Source organism: Halichoeres trimaculatus, unplaced genomic scaffold (assembly GCF_033239565.1).
Source record: "Halichoeres trimaculatus isolate MK-OKI-2021-1 unplaced genomic scaffold, fHalTri1.1 fHalTri1_scaffold_4, whole genome shotgun sequence".
Classification (NCBI taxonomy): domain Eukaryota; kingdom Metazoa; phylum Chordata; class Actinopteri; order Labriformes; family Labridae; genus Halichoeres; species Halichoeres trimaculatus.
In genome coordinates, this window is record NW_027437182.1 from 6,090,645 (window position 1) to 6,109,383 (window position 18,739).

Sequence of the window (18,739 nt, forward strand, 5' to 3'; positions counted from 1 at the left end):
ATGTCAGTTTTTCCACTGACAGCCTCTTCCGTGTCTCCTGCAGGTGTTTGAGAAGTTGAAGGACCACCTGCTGATCCCCGTTTCCAACATGGAGAAGGCCAAAGTGGACGGAGCCCTCACATGCTGCTCTGTGCTCATCAACAAGAAAGCCAACATCTGAGCGCGCTCAGCAGCGGCCTCTCCCTGCACAGTGGTAACCAAGCGGGGCCTGTATCCAACCACCAAGGACCTCTCTGTTTCTCAAAGTTATTTTGGCACCAAGAGGAGAGAGTAGGCAAGTTAATCGCTGCTGAGGGATGAAGAATACATGTATATGAATATGAGTCATCTGCTCGACTTTTCCCCTTAAACACCTGAGTTACAGTAAAGGTCTTAAAGAAGTGTGGTCATAGATGACTTAACATAAATGAAGGTTAATTTGAGTTGGTAGTTTTCGCTGTAGGCTTTATTTAAACTAGTATGTTCCTTTCAGTTTGGATGTCAAGGCTAAATTAAAGTCTAATGGATCATAAAATCTTCCCTTGTCAAGCCATGTGCTTAAAAATGAGTATGTAGATTAAAACAATGGATTTCTAATTAATGAATAAACTGATGACAGATGATCTAACCCATGATTAGCAGAGGTAGCTAAACCCTGTGCCACTGAACAACCCCCAAACCCAACAGATCCCCCATTCTTTGTATGTAGACCAATCAGAGCTCATTTTTTGATGTTTACAGAATCACCCACAGCATCGCACTGGACCAACACCAGATTTTACCAATCAGACATCTGACGTAAGAAATGTAAACAGCTGGTTTAAACAGTTTACTCAAACCATTTAACTGTGATTCCATTCTGATTGTACTTAGTTCTGCTGTATAATACCAATGGTACTGTTTGCTAATTCATTTTTTAAGCTGTATTTAAGGATAAGATGAAGGAGTGAATCCTGCTACTGCTGTAACATCCACACCTCAATGATTCTGTTCAAATGTGAGTGTTCAATTTCTGCTGATTCTGTACATTTGGTGCTGATAATTCACCATGACCATACAGTATTTTCAAACTAACTCATCTTTGTGTATTTTTTCAACACGCACAGCTACAAATACAGTTTCTGAAACACCGTTGGTGGGCATTCTGTGACTGAAGGCCCTGTGAGGACTATCAGTTTGACATTGGTTGCAGTGACGCCTGTGACCAGTTTGTAATGTTGTTGTAATGTCATGCACTATGTACACTGTGTGCTTACTGGATCACCAAATCTTGCAGGGTCTTTTTGCGGCTTCGCACATACTGGAAACTACAGTCACATTTCACAACAGTTCACACCTGTTCTTCAGCTTTTTGTTGATTACATCCATCAACCATCATTTGATCCGTTCCCACCCCTTCCCCGTCTGAGAAAGTGTAATGGTACGGCCACACCGGATGCAAATTTGTGTCAAGATTACATACAAAGTCAATGCAAAGACGTGTTTGGACGCAGATTTGCCCGTACAGCGCATTGGACGCGTTTGGAGCGTCAGACACCTCTACGCTCAAGTTGAAAATATTGAGCTTTCGACGCAAGTTTACGTGAGGCTGTGCCACGGCAGCCAATCAGCGATGAGGGGGGAGCGGGGCAGGGCCAGGGAAAAGATGGAAGTTTTCTGCGGTCCTCTCTTTCCTCGACCCCTTCATTATTCCCCAGGGAGACCTCTGGTAACATGGGTCAGGGGGTCGAGGATGAGGTTGCAGGGAACAGCCATGCAGGGCCAGTGGAGGTGGATTACCTCAGGGATTGAGTGTAGAGGTTTGTCGAGAGACATAAAGTATTGCCAGCACGTCATTGAGTTGCCCCTCAGCTTGACAAAATAGTCCAGCGTCTAGCCTCGGGCGTTTGCGCAGCGCGTCACAGGCGTGTGGCTGCAGCATAAGAAGTGTCGACCGATTCACACTCAACTTTATGACTGTTTTGAGTGCCCCGGCTGAGAAACCGAAGTGCACTGTGTTTTTACGTATTGTCTGAGTGAGCACACTTGTACATGCAAAATAGTGAGTGTAAGAGGTAGCTAGAAGTACACAATTTGAGACACAGCATCAGTTTCCCATGAGCACCATCACCCACTGCCACAAGGGTGTGACTCTAGACAAGGTGTGCATTTGTTTTGGAGAGCATATCTTCTGTTTAATCCTACTTTTCTTTGTTCAAGACAGCTTTTCCCAGGATGCATCCTGCAATTCTGGTTACGTCCTGCCAGTCATCTAACAATCAGAGCTAACGTAACCTCACTCTTCATTTTATTGATAGACTCTCAAGTTTGAACAGACCACTGCAGAATAACTGCTGACTGTGGGCTGGAATGGACATTAGCACAAATAGTTTAGCTAATAGTGTTTTAGCTCGTGCTCTACCACTCCCCTCATTTAGCTTTCTTCTGCTCTGACCTCCCTTTTTCTGTCTGACAGTTATGGTCTTGAGTCAACCATTAAAACAAAATTAATCACAGAAATTGTTTTCAGGAGAGAAAAACTCAGATCACCACCAACAGTGTGATGAAGAGAGAGTTGAGCCATTAGGCAAGGTTTTCAATTTACTGGTCAATCCATGTTCCAATCATCACCTGTGGCCACGAGCTGTGGGTAGTGACCGAAAGGACAAGACCCCGGATACAAGCGGCTGAAATGAGCTTTCTGAAATGAGGATGCCTCCCTGAGGAGGTGTCCTGGGCATGTCCAGCTGGGAGGAGACCCCGGGGTCGACCCAGGACACGGTGAAGAGATCTTTAGCTTGCCTGGGAACACCCTGGTATCCCCCCATGATAGGAGGCCATTGGTCTTCGCTGATGGTATTGCTGCCCCATCATCAGCCAGCGAAGAGCTGTCAAAGGGACTTTCGGTCTACATTGCCGTAAATGGGGTCATATTCTCCCGGGAAAGTCTGACGGATACAGAGAAATGACATTTAGAAAGTGCTGGTAATCTTACATTAAGTTGTGGATTATGAACAGGCAAGAATATAAAAGTGAGACTATTTTGAGGTATTTCATTTGAGACCTTGGGGGCTCTTATTTTTCATGAACTTCACTCAACATTGCGACTGATTGTAACAGTATTGGATATGCTACCAGATGTGGAAGCTGCCAGAAACTATTGGAAGTATTTTGCATCAAAGCCAACCGTTCAAGAACAGACAGAAGTGGAAGTAGCTCCTTGGTTTTAAAAGTTGTAGCATTGACCAGCTGAGGCAGAGAGGTGGAACTGGGCCTTTAGCCTCCAGTCCAACATCTCTAAGGTGCCAGCCTGTAACAGCCAGACAGACTGTTGCTTTTACCCGTGTTGTTGATTTCACTGGTTCCTCTGTTTTCCTCTAAGGCAGGTTTTACTCCAAAGTGCCCGGGAAGAGCCTGCTGTGAATCCGATGTCTGCTCCTCTAAATCCAATCCCACCAAATGTGCCTGCACTGAGGGTTTTCTCCAGGCACGCAGAGCAAACGAACTGCTTCTGTTTCTGTGTGTGTTCACAGATCTCACAGCCAGCAGGAGTTTAACGGATGTCGATTTTGCTCTTGTTTTCGCGGCCGATTGTTTCAGGCCTGTGGGCACGGTTAACATGTACATGGAGTTTAAACTGTAAAAAGCCAATCATCAAACATCTGAAACCGTGCTGCGTCTCAGTGTGATTGTAAGTGAAAGTTGAGGAAATGACATCAGGAGGTGATTCAGCCTCGCTCTGCAGACGTTTGTGTATGGGCAAGCGGGCAGTGGTGATGAAACACGGAAAGAATTCCTGCTGGGAGGAGAGGCTTGTACACCAGTAAACACTGACTCTCTTAAAACTTTCTCTGTCTTACTCCATCTGACGCGCTCTCCCACCCTCTGCTATTGCCTCATACTCAATCTGGGCTAATTTATGGCTATGATATCATACAGTCTGGCAGACACACTGTAGATATGATGGCTTGCTGTTAAAGTGTGACAGTAGCAGTATATTTTACAGTGAGCTTTTGGCTTCGTGCAGGGTGATAGCACCATGAGGGGCCGGTCAGACTGTGTCACCAGCTGGGTTTGGGCTTTTTGTTTAAAGCTTTCACCTCTCGGTCGTACAGTTTCAGTGATTTAATATCACAGTCATATTTCATCGATTTCTGGCTCCAAACTAGATGTGAGTAACCACTCCTAAAAACACGTGCCGACTTTGTTGAAGCTTTTTTTTATCCTCTTACCAATCCTGAACACTCATCCTGTAGTCACTGATGTTTCCTCTGCCTTTGTTCCAGCTCAGGTCTTTGGGTTTTCATACAAACTGTTAGTTTTTGTAATTTAAGCCCTTCATTTACTTTGTGAAGTAAATCAACACCAGGCATTTAAATATGTTGGATTTATTCATCAACAGCTCTGGATTATGTTTTTGTATCTTTAACTATCAAGGATCAAGGTGATGAAAATGATGAGGCTCCATCTCTAGAATAACTGGTGTAGCTTTGATTACCTCAGTGAGAGCTTTGGGTGAAGACACATCTGCGCTTGTTGATCTCTGCTGCCACCTAGTGGCTGTGGAAGCTCAAGACAGACAAACACAAAGGGTCAAACCTGAGTGTCTTGTAGGGTAATTTGCTACAATCATATGTAATGTTTCACTTACAGCATAAAGATCACACACACTGCTCCCATGGACCGTTGTTTAAAAAGCTAACAGCTGAACCGTCCCCCTGGTGGCTGCGTCTGAAACTTCACATGTTGCTGATCATTGACCTTTGCCCTTTCTTGCTTCATGCAGGTAATTAAGGTCATTATAAGCTGATATTTTCTTTTTATTTTGTTTTCGACTGTCAAACCAGTTAGAATAACACATTACATCCACGTTAAAATTACAAAGATTTTTCAAATTTGAACTATTCGCATGTATGGTTTAAGTTTGATGTGTACCCTGAGAAGCCTACAGAGGTAATTTCACCAAAAAGAAACACCAGAAAACACATATTTCAATATTTATTGGCTGACAATACAAGCTCCAGAGCTGAAGTATGATACACTATGAACAAAATTTTGTCTTTGCATTTACAGGGGAAGAAAGTAGAAACTTTTTTTGTACAACTCTGTTCATGTTTTAGCTTCCTCAAAGTCTATTTGGACCATAAGAAATTTTTTAGTTTTTATTTTATTTTATTTTATTTTTTTTAATTAATTCTGCAAGTATCACCTCAAAAACACAAAGAGTGATGTGTAAAAAAATAAATAAAATAAAAATAAAATCCCCCCAAATTTTAATGACATCTGACAGTAAATCACCATCTGTTCAAATACTCAACCCAGTAAATTCACATTAGATGAAAAAAAAAAAAAAAACTGGAAAAATTCTTTGAAATAATAGTTTTTCTTGCTTTTTCAAAAAAAGAAGAAAAAAAAATTAAAAATTTACTTTACAGCATGGCATCAGTACATGGTTGTGTGCAACTTCTCGTCACCAAGTGATTGAACTGGATGTCTGCTTGCACCAGGTGCTCTAGCTCCCTCTTGTGGATGTTTGAAAACAGCACAGTGCTGAAATTTCTTGTTCTCGCTTCCCTTGGTGTTTATCAAATGGCAACCTCTGGTTTACAAACATGAGGCAATGTGGAAGTACCAAAGTCTGCAGTTCATGGAGTGTCCACTTGAGGCTGTCTCTGGAAGAACCACATACACACTGAGCCAAAGCAAAGCTGTTTGTACCGCAGAAATAAACATACAGAAATGTCTCCAGTCTGTATAGCTATTTTCTTTGTTGGCACACGCTGTACAGGGGTGATATTTTTTTTTAACTTGGCAGTTTGGAAGCTCATAACAACACAATTTCCCCCAATCGGAGACACAGCTCAGCTGACTGACAGGTCGACGTCCTTTAGCTGTTAGTGTGGAGGCTCGAAGCCCGTCCCATTCACAATATGTATTTGCTTCAAAACTACATTTCAGAAACAGACAGATGACAGATACTAGCTCCATTTGTTACCCAAAAATTTTGTTGATTTTGGCGCCCCCATGTGGATAAAAGTGACTTATCACTTTGGTAATATTCTGTCAAAGGCTCAAAGTTTTATGACAATTATCAGTGCCATTATTTAGCATTTTAAAGCTTATCAGCATCAGCCTTTTTTTTTTTTTTTTACTGGAGGCCAATAAGTAATTAAATTTAATATGGTGTTATTTTTAAATAACTTGACTAACTGTACAAAACTTTTTTTTTTTTTAAGTTTTCATTTAACTTTATGAGACAGCTGCTTAGCCTGTGAGCCTCTAGATAAACATATTCTTAAAGGTGTTAAAACTAAGTTAAGTGTCGGAGTTTGTATTATCACAAATTTTGACGCCAATATTTACACTTTTACTGCCAATGCATATTAGCACCAAACATCAGTTATCGGTTTCCTTGAAAACCAAATTTAAGAAAAAAAAAAAAAAAAAACTCATGTTATTGCCTTTAATGTTTCAATGTAACATACACTGAGCATCTCGTGTAGAAGATCTATAAAAAAGGCTGTTTCTGCAGGCTTATTTACGTCACCAGACTCCTGATTTTTCTGATATCTACAGAGAACAGAATCGTCTTGTTAGTTATGTTTGCTTAAGTTGGAACATCAGTCCATTTCACGACCTTTAATCTCCTCACAGAAGCTTTAAAGTGCACAGAAAATACGAGAGCCATGATCCAAACTGAAACCCTACCATGCTCTGAAATACAGACACTCCTCAGGTTTACCTACAGGCTGCATCAGTTCTTCAATAAAACAGTGTGCATTTTATTTTTCATAGAAAAAGCCGATGTAGTAAATGTGTCTTGTATTTACAACAGGTCTTTTTTCATGTGCGTAAATTCTACAACAGGTTATCAGCAGCGGACACACAGCACACGTTTAGCTACAGGGCAGGTTGGTGTAGAGGTTACCTGGACCCCTCACAGCTGTCACCTGACCGTCCAGTTTCTCCGTCAGCCCAGTCTGAGCCACATATGACTGGTTAAGGAAGCTGGCGCTGTGGCATGCTGGGATACTGACTGAGTCCCCACAGGGAGGCTGGCGTGTCTGAAAGAGCTCTGTCTCCATCAGCAGCTTTTCTATCTCTCCAACCTGCTCCAAAACGAGTTTTTTCCCCTTTGGGCGAAGGATGACGCTGTCTTTGTTCAGAGTCACGTAATCAGGGAACGCTTGGCCCCCGGGTTTGTCGTTGGTGTGTCTGCTGCTGCTGCTGGAGAGGTCGTCGAGCGAGGGCAGGAGCTGGGCTGATTCTTCTGCAGGTTTCATCAAACCTGAAACCTCATCTGCAGACATTATCTCCACCAGTGAGGACGTGGTTTCCTCAGGGCTTTGCTTCGCTGTTATCGGAGGATCCTGCGGAGTGAGTACAAAATAACAAGACGCAGCTTTAAAGGCGCTTAAAATGTGTTTAAAGTTGGTTTCATTAGCTGTTTCTTTTTTCTCTATCACCTAAGAATCATCATCTATATCTCTGTATGACTTTATCATGATCTTTATGGTTTGATTAAAGTTTCCACTGACTAAATAAGTTTCACATCCTGTCGTTAGTTCTCGGCAGTGTCAAATGTCAAAAGAAGTTGTTTAGTTGAGTAGTTTACCCATTTCTGCCTGTTGATCTCTGTCAGATAGCCCTGCAGGACTTTGTCAAGGTTCGGCACCGGTGGCCAAAAATACTGCTTCAGCTTTCTTTAAGATGAGACAGACAAAATGAGAACAGAATTTAAAGTATTTAGTTCAGAAACAACACAGAAAAGATTTCTTCAATGAGGATGAGAAGAGTTGTACCTGTGATTGGAGTAAAATAAGACGATGAGGATGGTGGTGGTTATCAGCAGGGACACGGGGACACTCAACATCAGCAACAGGCCTGTGAAGTTTATTCAGATTGGTTTAAGACATGAGAGATGGTCTAAGCTGCAAAAAACTGAAATATTATCAAGTGTTTTTGTCTTATTTTCTGTAGAAAATTTCTTTTTAAACCTAATATGAGCCACATTCACCTGACTAGTCAAGAAAAATGTCTTATCTCAAGTTATTTAAAGACTGAATGAGGTCTGAATTGCTTGTTATAAGTAAAAGAAAAATCTGTTAATGGAACAAAAGAAAAGTTACTTGTATGAGGACGTTATTTTACTTTTAAGCAAATTTTCTAGCAAATTTTGGCAGATTTTTTTTCTAGTTATAAGCAATTGGTACAATTTGAGTTTTTTGCAGTGTGAAGTATCAAACTACACAGCAAAAAATTGTCTTTATGCACTTGATATGAGCCACATTGAACTAATCAGTCCAGAAAAATGTCATGTTTCAAGCTATTTAAAAACAAAAATAAGGTCTGAATTGTTTGAAACAAGTAAAAAAAAATGTCAATGGAACAAGAAAAATTTGCTCAGAAATTTGCTTGAAACTAGAATAATGTCTTAATACTAGTAACTTTTCTCTTGTTCCATTGGCAGATTTTTTCAACTTGTTACAAGAGATTCACAGCTCATTTTTATCTTTTAAATAACTTGAAAAAAGACATTTTCTGGACTAGTCTGGTGAATGTGTCTGATACTACGTCTAAAAAGACATTTTCTACTAAAAAAAAATAAAAATAAAAATATCTCATAAGATTTTTGTTTTTGAAATGTAAACCTGTATCAGGTTTAATTTGTCATATGTGAATGTTTTGAGCCACAGAATTCAACTTATCACAACTTTCCCATCACAATCCACCGACCACAGGATGATGAAATAACTCAGTGCTCATGATGTCGTGAGCTTACCTTGGTCAGCAGGCGTGTCACCTGTGAGGACCTCAGACCAGTCGCTCCAGCGTCCTGAGTAAACAGACCCGTTGGGTTTAGCTCGGACCTTTAAGCTGAACTGTGTCCCTGTGGGGACTTCCAGACACGTGCTGGTTCCTGGACCCTTTAGGAGCCTCGTCTGTGAACAGGTAAGATGATTAGATATTATATGAGACTTTTATTAGTTTAGCAACTCTTTTGCTTTCCAATTGAAATGGTTTTTTTTCCTTCTTCAAGTAAATTTGTCTCACTGGCTGTTTTACATTCATGAAACACTTTGTTCTTTTTAGATTATTTTTCTGCCTCAGCCTTGTTATTGCCACATAAATCTCTGAAAGAGATGAAAACACTCTTTTTCTCGTTTTCTACTTCAAACTCCCAGACTTTTGTCTACTATGTCGTCTAATGGTGAGAATTGCTGCTGTTAATCCACCTGTTGTCAGCAATCTCTGTCTTCAATCAAAAACTTGTTTCTAAGGATGGGCGATTACTGATACCAGGCATCGGTATCGAGCTGATATCAGCCTTACTTTAAGGTATGGCAGGTATCCTCCTCGCCAGTAGTTGGCGCTACATTGCTGTGGTTTGACACTACAGCAAATGTGTGCCAGATCCTGTTCAGACAATGTGAGTGAAACATGAGCTGTGTCCCAATTCAGGGGCTGCAGCCTACGGAGGCTGTAGCCTTCGGAGGACCCAGCCTTTATAGCCTGCGTAGACCGCAAAGGCCGAACTGAATTGAGACGGTCTGGTCTACGAAGCATTTCCTGTTTGTCACCCTCGACGTCACACAGGACCGCCCTCACCTGTCAGGCTTACATTACTTTTAAACACACGAAAACCAAAACCTCACATTTAAACAGGATGATTTCTACTATCTTTTTATTACTTTGCGTTGTTATTATTATTATCATTATCATCATCATCATTTTTATTATGATTATCCCTATTGATAGAGTATAGATCTACCATTTACATGAGAGTAAGGCAAAAATGTACATTTTCAACATTTGATCAAGTGCTGGGGTGATGATAAATAAATAAGTATAAAATAAAAGCTGCTGAAATGATTTAATGTATTTTGTGAATTCCCTGTAAAAAATACATAAATAAATTAAAAAACTCCAAGTAAGTTTTTTTCCCAAGAGAATTTACATTTATGGACATATTTTTATATAATAATGAGAAGATTCATAAAGGAGTGTTTTTCCACCGAATATTAATTGAAAAGAGCCCAAACAACACATTTTCTTACACAGAGAAACAAAATATTCTTTCACGTTTTAGAAACACAATCACATAGTTGTTGACAGAAATCCTTCATATCTGGATAAAACAGGACTCCTTTAGGAGTTTGGCCGTGTCCATCATGTTCGGCATTCATACGCAATGAATCTTGGGATATGTGAGGCTATGAAGGATTCACCGAACCCGTCCTTCGCGGCCCCCGAAACGGAGAACGGATTCGTCGGCTGCATTTGGAGGAGCCTCCGTATTGGGACAGCCTCCGACGCACCGCTGTGACGTAATCGGTCTTCAAATCTAGCCTCCGTAGGCTGCAGCCCCTGAATTGGGACACAGCTATGGAGAGTTAACTTTTCTTTTTTCTTTTTGCACTTCAGTTTATTAAAGAAAAAAGGAAAATCCGACAGTTGTTAGTTTTTTTTGTTTTTGTTTTTTTTTTTCCGCACTTTTGTTAGTTTATTAAAAACAAGCCATAAACTCAAAGAGAACTCTTTTTTTGTTTTATTTTGAACTGAAATGCAGAGTGACTGTGCTGCCTTTGTTAGAAACTATCTGTCACTGTGAACTGAAATTTTATGTATCAAAAGTACAAGTGGTATCAGCACTTGGTATCGTAGTGGTCTTGAAGTAAGAAATCTAAAGGATGTTCAAGTGACAAAGGGGATTTGCAAGTTGATGCAAAAAGGTTATTTTTCAGTTTATTGCAGGTGTTTTGGAACAAAGTAGTCCTTAAAAATGCTTAATTGAATCCAAACACCATTCAAAATTTTCAAAAGAAAATGAAAAAGATAACTGTAGTCTTTGCTGAAGACCCCTTACCATCCAGTCCTCACTCCCTCTGATCTTGTAGCCGACCTCGTACTGCAGCTGTACCAACAGAGACTGGAGAGGAGCCTCCCACGCCACACACAGCTTCTCCCTCTCCACTGATGCCTTCAGATGACTTGGCGGGGACGTTTTGACTAAAAAGAAAAACCCCAACAGAATAACAATTTGAGCAATTTTCAACAATAATGAGCTGGAATCAGTCGTCTGTAAAATGACTCACCACTTTTCTGCAGGGTGAACTCTTCAGAATAAAAAGTTCTGCTAAGAGGAGCTGCAGCGCTCTCAAGCTTCACTCGGACTCTTTTAGACTTGTCACTGAGGAATCGGCACTGGTCAGTCAAGACCAGGTCAGTGAGACACTCAGTCCACGTCGTCCAGCCAAAACCTCTGCTGTAAGAGACAGAAACATGTCTTCAGAGCCTGTTTTTACCCAACCAGCAGTCTAACCACCATGAACGACCAATAAATGCTTCAAATTCTAATATTTTAATCTTATTTATTATACTTATACCTGGGACACATCCGGTATGAAAGTGTGTATCCATTCTGAACACCATATCCACTCCCGTTCCACTGACAGGTGAGGTTTTCAAGATCAGACGTGAAGCACATCAGAGATATATCACCTGAAAATGAGACACAAACATCATCCAGGTGTCACAGTCTGACTCTGCAGATGAAACCATACAGACATGTTTCCTAACTCAGACACACCTGCACTTTGAGGAACCACAGCTCGCGCTGGCTGAGACCAGCCGCTCCAGTGTCCCCGGTCTGGATCATAGGCACACTTCACCCTGACCTGCACCTGGACCTCCTCTCCTGGGACCAGCTGATCGAGGAGGGTCCTCTTATGGCCCTGCTACATAGACAAAAAAAAACATACCTCAAAGAATATCTTTCATGTCTCATTTATCAAATCAGATAAAAGCTACAAGTCTTGTAATTTTTCTATCAGTTTGGAAGTCAGTGAAAATTTTAAAAATCCAAGTATGTGTACCTCTTCCTTTGTCTTCTCTCCTGTTCCCACAGAGGAAAACTTAATCCCATACATCGCCTCAGCTTCAAGGTATTCTGAGACTACGGCGTGCCATGAAACCTGCAGCTGTCCTGGTTTCCCGTTTTTGTGTAGAGATACGTTGGATGGGGGATCCAGAAGATCTTGAGAAAAGAAGAAATAAAACACTTCACGTTATCCATCAGTGCCAGTGACTGACTCTGGAGTCACGCTCAGGCTGGAAAAGAAAGTACAAATTTTGCTATGTAAGGGGTTAATGTATGGTTAGCAGGAGGTTGTGCAAACTAGAATCCTGACAGGGTGAGACAAGACCGTCTCAAGACTTTGAATAGAGCTGTTTAGTTAAATGTTAAGTAGAAAGTACCAATGGGATCCTTTTTGAACCAGTATTTTTATTTGTTTTCATGATGTTTGAGTCTCACCCTGTCAGGTTTCTATTTTGCATAACCACCCACTCACCATAGATTGTTGAAACCCAGGACCCTTGCTGTCCTGCTGTCGTGTAACCACTCTGTTTCAGTGTCTAAACGTAATCCTGAGCAAAATTGTCACAACAACACGAGACTGGATTACAGCAGAAACTTCAACCCCAGTCTCTACAGACCCCAAAAATTGGCTGTCTGATGATTTGTAATAAAAATTACTTACAAATTTTGTCATTAGTTGAGTTTAAACAACATAACAAAGAATAATAACAAACATTAGCTACACTACACTGCAAAAAATGAAATCTTATCAAGTGTTTTTGTCTCACTTTCAGTAAAAAATGTCTTTTTAGACTTAATATGAGCCACATTCACTTGAGCAGTCCAGAAAAGTGTCTTATTTCAAGTTATTTAAAGACAAAAAATTAGGTCTGGATTGCTTATAATGAGTAAAAAAAACTACCAGAGGGGTAAGAGAAATGTGCTTGAATTAAGACATTATTCTAGTTTTGACAAGCACATTTCTCTGACCCCGAAGGCAGATTTTTTTTTCTTTACAAGCAATTCAAACCTAATTTTTGTCTCTAAATAACTTGAAATAAGACATTTTTCTAGACTAGTCAGGTGAATGTGGCTCATAAAGACATTTTCTACTGAAAAAAGACCAAACACTTGGTAAGATTTCATTTTATTTCGCTGTGTACAGCTATGACCTGATTTCCAGCTGTTGTTTCTGACTTTGAATGACCCTGACCTGGATGAGAAAAGCTTGGTAGCTTGTAGTTGATTGTTCATGTTAGCCTCGGTCTAACCTAAAGTGCAAAAAAACAACTCTTATCATGTGTTTTTGTCTATTTTTCAGTAAAAATTGTCTGATAATACTCTATATAAGCAACATTCAATTGATCAGTCCAGAAAAACTGTCTGGTTTCAAGTTATTTGAAGACAAAATGAGGTCTGAATTGCTTGTAATGAGGAAATAGTAAACTGACAATGGAACAAGAAAAATTTGCTTGAAAATTTGCTTAAAACTACAAAAATAGCTTAATACAAGTGACATTTTTCTTGTCTTGTGTTCTTTTTTTTCTACTAGTTGCAACCAATTCCAACCTCATTTGTGTCTTTAAACAACTTGAATCAAGACATTTTTCTGGACTAGTCAGTTACATGGGGCTCATACCAAGTATAACAAGACATTTTTTTTTACCTAAAATTAGACAAAAACACTTGATAAGATCTCAGGTTTTTGCAGTGTGCTGTCTACCTTCTATGATATGGACCTGGTGTCTGTACCTCATGGCTTTAACCTGAGTGTTAAGCTCCATGATATAAATTGTTTGTCTGTGGAAAAGATTCAAAATGTCAAATAACAACATGAAGAAGTTAAGTTAACCAACAAATATAATTAATATAAACAAAAATGTAAGGTCAAGATACATTTTTTGGCCTAACATAAAATTTTGAGGCAATTTTAGTTGTTCCATTTGCAGATTTTTTTTTACTTGTTATAAGTAATTTTGACCTCATTTTTGTCTTCAAATAACTTAAAAAGTGACATTTTCTGGACTAGTCAGGTGAATGTGGTTCATATGAAGTCTAAAAAGACATTTCCTCCTGAAAATGAAACAAAATCCCTTGATAAGATTTCAGTTTTTTGCAGTGAAGCTCAAAAACCCCCCAAATTTAAATCTTTTTCCAAGCATTCATCTCTGAGAATATGCTAATTAAAAGTGGCTAAGGTCTTACAGTGGTCCTCCACAGAGAGGTCTCGTTTGTAAAGGCTGGTGTTCGTGTCGTGCTCCACAACTTCCAGGTGTATATTCAGATAAACCATAACATCAGAGGCAGGAAAGAAGCAGATGTGGAGGAAAGTGTTTTCTTCTGTTTCCTGGACAAACATTTCACGTCTCTTCCATGTTGGCTGGCTGGATTATAGAAAAGACGACACAGAGACAGTGTTTTGTGAGTTAATCAAACCAGTTGTAAGGCATTTTTTAACAACAGTTTGATCATTATAATAATTTTCTCATCAATGATATTGTGTAAAAAATGTAAATAGATTTTTTCCTTGAAAGAAAAAACAAGTGAAGGAGTTAAAGTTACTTGTGGACCACCTCCTGATGTTGCCAATGACAACAACAAACCTTATTTAAAAAACTCTGAAGTATGACAAATGTTAAAAAAAATGTCTCTCTGAGGCTGTGAAAATGTAAAATATGATGAATTAACTGTTCATTTCATACACTCCAATCTTGTAGATCAAATCATAAGTCCTGTTTTTGTCTGCTGTCTCAAAGAAACAGGTGAAATCCTTCTCCGTCCGGGTGAAACATTTAGGATCCTGCTCGTCTTTTAGGAGCAAAACATCTGCAAATGACAAAAATAACACATGAATACACACAGAAGAAAACATTTTAAATACTTTTAATACCCCTGAGTTTAATTTTAACTGTGACAGCACAATAATAATTCATCCATACACACCCTACCTTCTTTTGACAGATGGCTGACCGTCCCGTCCGGCCAAAGTACCCCAGACACAAGGCCCACCTGAATCCACAAACTGAGGAGTTTGTTCCAGCTGCCGGGGGAATTCATCATACATCCAGATGTTATGAAAACATGAAGATCTTAAGCCTCCATGGCACTTAATCGACTGAGTATCTGCATTGCGTGTTGTGGGTTTCAGTAGGCATGGGGTTGGGTGCAGTGCTGGGGGCTGGCACTGTGTGGCCAGTTTTGTTGAAAGCAGGAAGTGTGCTTTGTTTAAAGTGGAAGATAACACAAAAAAGGCAGTTTGGGAGGAGGGATTGAGAATAAACTTAACATGAAATATATCCAGTTAACAATCAACCTGACCCCTGAAAATTTCTGAATAAAATATCATGACTTAAGAGTAGATGTTTCTGTTCAAGAAACCAAATGATCTCATCTTTAGGGAACACAGTGGTCTGTTTTTTTTTTCGACAAGCCAACGTCCAGGGCTTCAAAAAATGAGTGCTGATTTCTGAGAAAATGCAGTTCCTTGAGAGGCCTCTTGAAGCACAATGAAGCCGGAGAGTTAGCAGACGTTTTTATGATCATAGGTATTTACAGCCTGGTAAAAACAACAGTGTTTGTCTACGTGGTTATGATAAGTATTAAAAACTGAAATCCCAGGTCTAATCCAAGAATCACAGCAGCAATACAAGAAAACAAAAGTAAGAAAGTGTATAGAAAGTGCAAAAAGGTCCATAAGAAAATAGATGCTGACAGCTTGTCCATCATTGTCCAGTCAGCCAGCCTCCACCTCCACAGGGTCCAGGACTGAGCTTCTTCAGCAGTCTGTTCAGTCTCTGTCTCCTGGATCCTGTCTGCTCAGCAGGTGAAGCTCTTCCAGTGTTAGCTCTGTTAGCCATGTCAGTAAACAGCATGATGCTACTCTGCCTTCTGGTATTCCTTCCGTTGCTGGGTTAGCACAGCTAGCTTGTCCATCTTATTGGAGATAGATCTTACGTTCCCACTAATGATGGATGGAAGGACAGGTCGATTTCGTCACTTCTTAGCTCACACCTGAAAACCAGCATGTCGTCCTCACCTCCTTCTCCACACCTTGTGGGGAACATCAGGCCTTGCACCAGTTAGCATTGACATGCTACAGTCTGCCAACAGTTGATTTCACATGTGAACAATGCAGCCATGGTTACATGTAGGATCTCCAGACCAACACCATACTTGTCAAGTTTTGGATTTGAAAATAAGGGAAATTTTCCAGCGCTTGCTGTGAGCTGTCCCACAGCCACAACCAAGCTCCAGTATCCCTTACATTTTAAGACAGGAGTACAAGATATCTAAATAACAACTTTCAAGTCAACACATTACAAGTCACAGTTACAAAACTTACAGAACGCATGACTGTGCCCCATCCTGCTCCTCTTTAGCAAAGGAAATTCGCTGTCCCATTTTTCAAGATATTTACAGGGCTAATTTGTTTTTTTTGTTTTGTTGGCAAGAATGCCTTTTCCCTCCTCCTGTAATTCATCGATCTCTCTCCTCTGTTTTCCCAGGTTTGTTGTTCCCACCGTCATCACTAACCTTGCGACAACTGCCAACCAGGCTACAGCAGGTGGCATTTCTCGCGAGGTTAGTGACAGGAGCTGAGGCAGAAGATTTTTTTTTTTTTTTAAATACGGGAGAACTACGGGAAAATAGTTATACAGGAGGACGGCGGGAAAGAGGGTAGTTTCCCGGCCAAAATGGGACACAGAAGCAAAAACAGCAAAAATATCAATGACGACAAAAAACAGTTTAGTGTCTGTGACCAAAAAATTGACAAAACAAAGTAATGACCCTCTCCAAATGCAAAGATGAGGCTTTATTGTATTTTTTATTTACATTTTTGGGTTATTGTTACATTATGGGTTGTTACATTTTGGGCTCTTAATGAGCCTACCTCAGTTTAATTGTTTAATTGTGGTTTGCATTAAATTGTTGACTCAATTTTTTATCATTTTTATCACTTCCATTTCTTCTGTTCTTTTTTTTTTTTGTTGTTGTTGTTGTTGTTGTTTTTTTTTTTTTTTGAAACTCTACCCAGAACCTTTGTGAGATTCAAAGGTGCAAAATGTAAATTCTTGCAATTTTTTAAACTTGTCTTAAAATTTTGATCAGGCAGTGGAAAGTACCAGAAAGACCTTTTCCAGTAAGTTACTGTAGATAAAACTGTAAAATACAAGAAAAAAATTTGTCACAGCTCATGTGATTGTACTGACATTGATAAGAAACCCTATCTCTGAAAAGTCTGACTCACCTCAGTAACTTCCACTTCTTACTGGCAAACACCGTAAAACGTCTGCAGAATAATTATAAATTACGACTTCCTTCTAAAACCTGTAACCCTCGGCTGGGAACTTCCTGCCAGACTTTCACCCCCCAAAACACAAGTACAGTCTGCCAAAGGATTGTGTGTCAAATTTATTTTGATCAAGTCTTAAGAGATAGATATATAGATAGGTTGTGGTTTTGGATCAGTGATTGGAGCAATAATTAATCTAAAGAACTGTTTTTGTCAATTCTGTGTTGTTCCTCTTTCTTTCTTTGCTGCATGGTAAAGATTTTAAGCCACCTTTTAAAATTTAGTGATTTACATTCCTGAGGCCAGCTCTATTTGATGTTTTTCTATGCTGTCAGGTTTTTTATTTCATTATCTAACCTCCAAATACTTTCTGATTTCCTCCTAATGTCTGCCTCTGAAGTGATCAAACCGGAGAGAAACACATGAGGTCATACAAGTGTTTTTAGCATAATTTCAGTCAGGATATAAATAAATTTGGGTATCCTGTTCCCTTACTCCACGTTCGCGTGCCTATAGTGGGTGTATGGTGTAAGCCTCTGTGAGTCTTCAGGAAACTGGTCCACTATGACCGTGTTTGACAGACAGCTCTGTGCGTGCAGTTGGTTTTTGGAGGAAGCTCAGTGACAGATCAGCTCCGTGCAGCAGGGAGATCAGTGTTCCTGAGCCCTCAGAGGAGGACACTCTGGCCCCCCAGCAGCTCGGTCTGTGGTTTCTGAGCCTGCACATGATGACGGGGTCAGAAACCAAAGACACAAACACATAAGAGGAAAATCTTGAGAATTTTTTACATTTATGCTGCTGTACACACTTAAATCACTCTGGAGTTTGAAAACTTTTCTGATTAAGTTCTGGTGTACTCAAGACTTTAAAAACTGTTAGCCCCCATTAGAAGTAGCAAGCTAACATGACTTAGTTACAAAACCATCCCCTAAAAAAGCCTGTGTAGGCAACAAAACTGCAGTGCCCCACCAACCATTCTTGGGCCCAACCCCCCATGAAGTATAAAAACAATGCAGAGGTTTCTAAAAACTGCCGTTCCTTAAGCAGCCACTTGAGGCTGCTCGCAGAAGCCCTGGTGTAAACATCTTTCTATAATAGATAAATAAGATGATCAGAAAATATATTGACATTTTTTTTCATACACATGCACTTTGAAGAGGGTTAAAGTTTTTAAAAGCCCACATTAACTCCACCCCTTTGCTTTTTTCTCTACCAACCAAAGAGTTGCTGTGCTTTTTCCATCCCCATTTCAAATCTAGGTGTTTTTTTTTTTTTTTTTTTTTTTTTTTGTAGCCTTTGTTTGCTTTTTTATGTCTGTGTTGTGTTGTTTGTTGGTATTTGTTTGGTAGTCTTTGGTTTAATATAAACTATTTGTATTTAAAAACTTAAAATCTGCGCCTCTGATTGGACAAACTCATGATCTTCATTCTAAACTACTGAGTTAGAAAAAGTTCACTCCATACCATGTGTGCTGATGGAAAAATGAGCACATCAGGCCTACGTTTTTTTTTTTTTTTTTTTTTTTTTGAAACCAGGCTGTAAATGTGTTTTTTGATCCTGTTCAAGCTTTTTATCTTTTTTTTTTTTTTGGTGATATCAGGTCTTTCTGCAGCCAGCCTTAACACTTG

General features: G+C 39.8%; 2 protein-coding genes across 3 annotated transcripts in view; one reads left to right on the plus strand and one right to left on the minus strand.

The window, feature by feature from the left end:
• Positions 1-1,061, plus strand: part of ddah1 (dimethylarginine dimethylaminohydrolase 1) — a 156,556-nt gene extending 155,495 nt beyond the window's left edge. For both annotated transcript variants that reach the window (XM_074668392.1, XM_074668391.1), the window contains exon 7: positions 44-1,061. In XM_074668392.1, the coding sequence (XP_074524493.1) occupies positions 44-160 (117 nt within the window). In that variant the 3' untranslated portion in view covers positions 161-1,061. The remainder of the gene's footprint in view (positions 1-43) is intronic.
• Positions 1,062-6,425: 5,364 nt separating this feature from the next.
• Positions 6,426-14,954, minus strand: mpl (MPL proto-oncogene, thrombopoietin receptor). Its single transcript, XM_074668753.1, has 12 exons — positions 14,767-14,954; positions 14,521-14,644; positions 14,024-14,202; positions 11,835-11,995; positions 11,549-11,696; positions 11,346-11,460; positions 11,055-11,224; positions 10,826-10,968; positions 8,741-8,900; positions 7,761-7,842; positions 7,574-7,661; positions 6,426-7,328 (listed from the first exon to the last, which is right to left on the minus strand). Exons 1-12 carry the CDS (start codon positions 14,876-14,878, stop codon positions 6,855-6,857), a joined length of 1,956 nt encoding a protein of 651 aa, XP_074524854.1. The 5' UTR covers positions 14,879-14,954; the 3' UTR covers positions 6,426-6,854.
• Between the last annotated feature and the right edge of the window lie 3,785 nt (positions 14,955-18,739).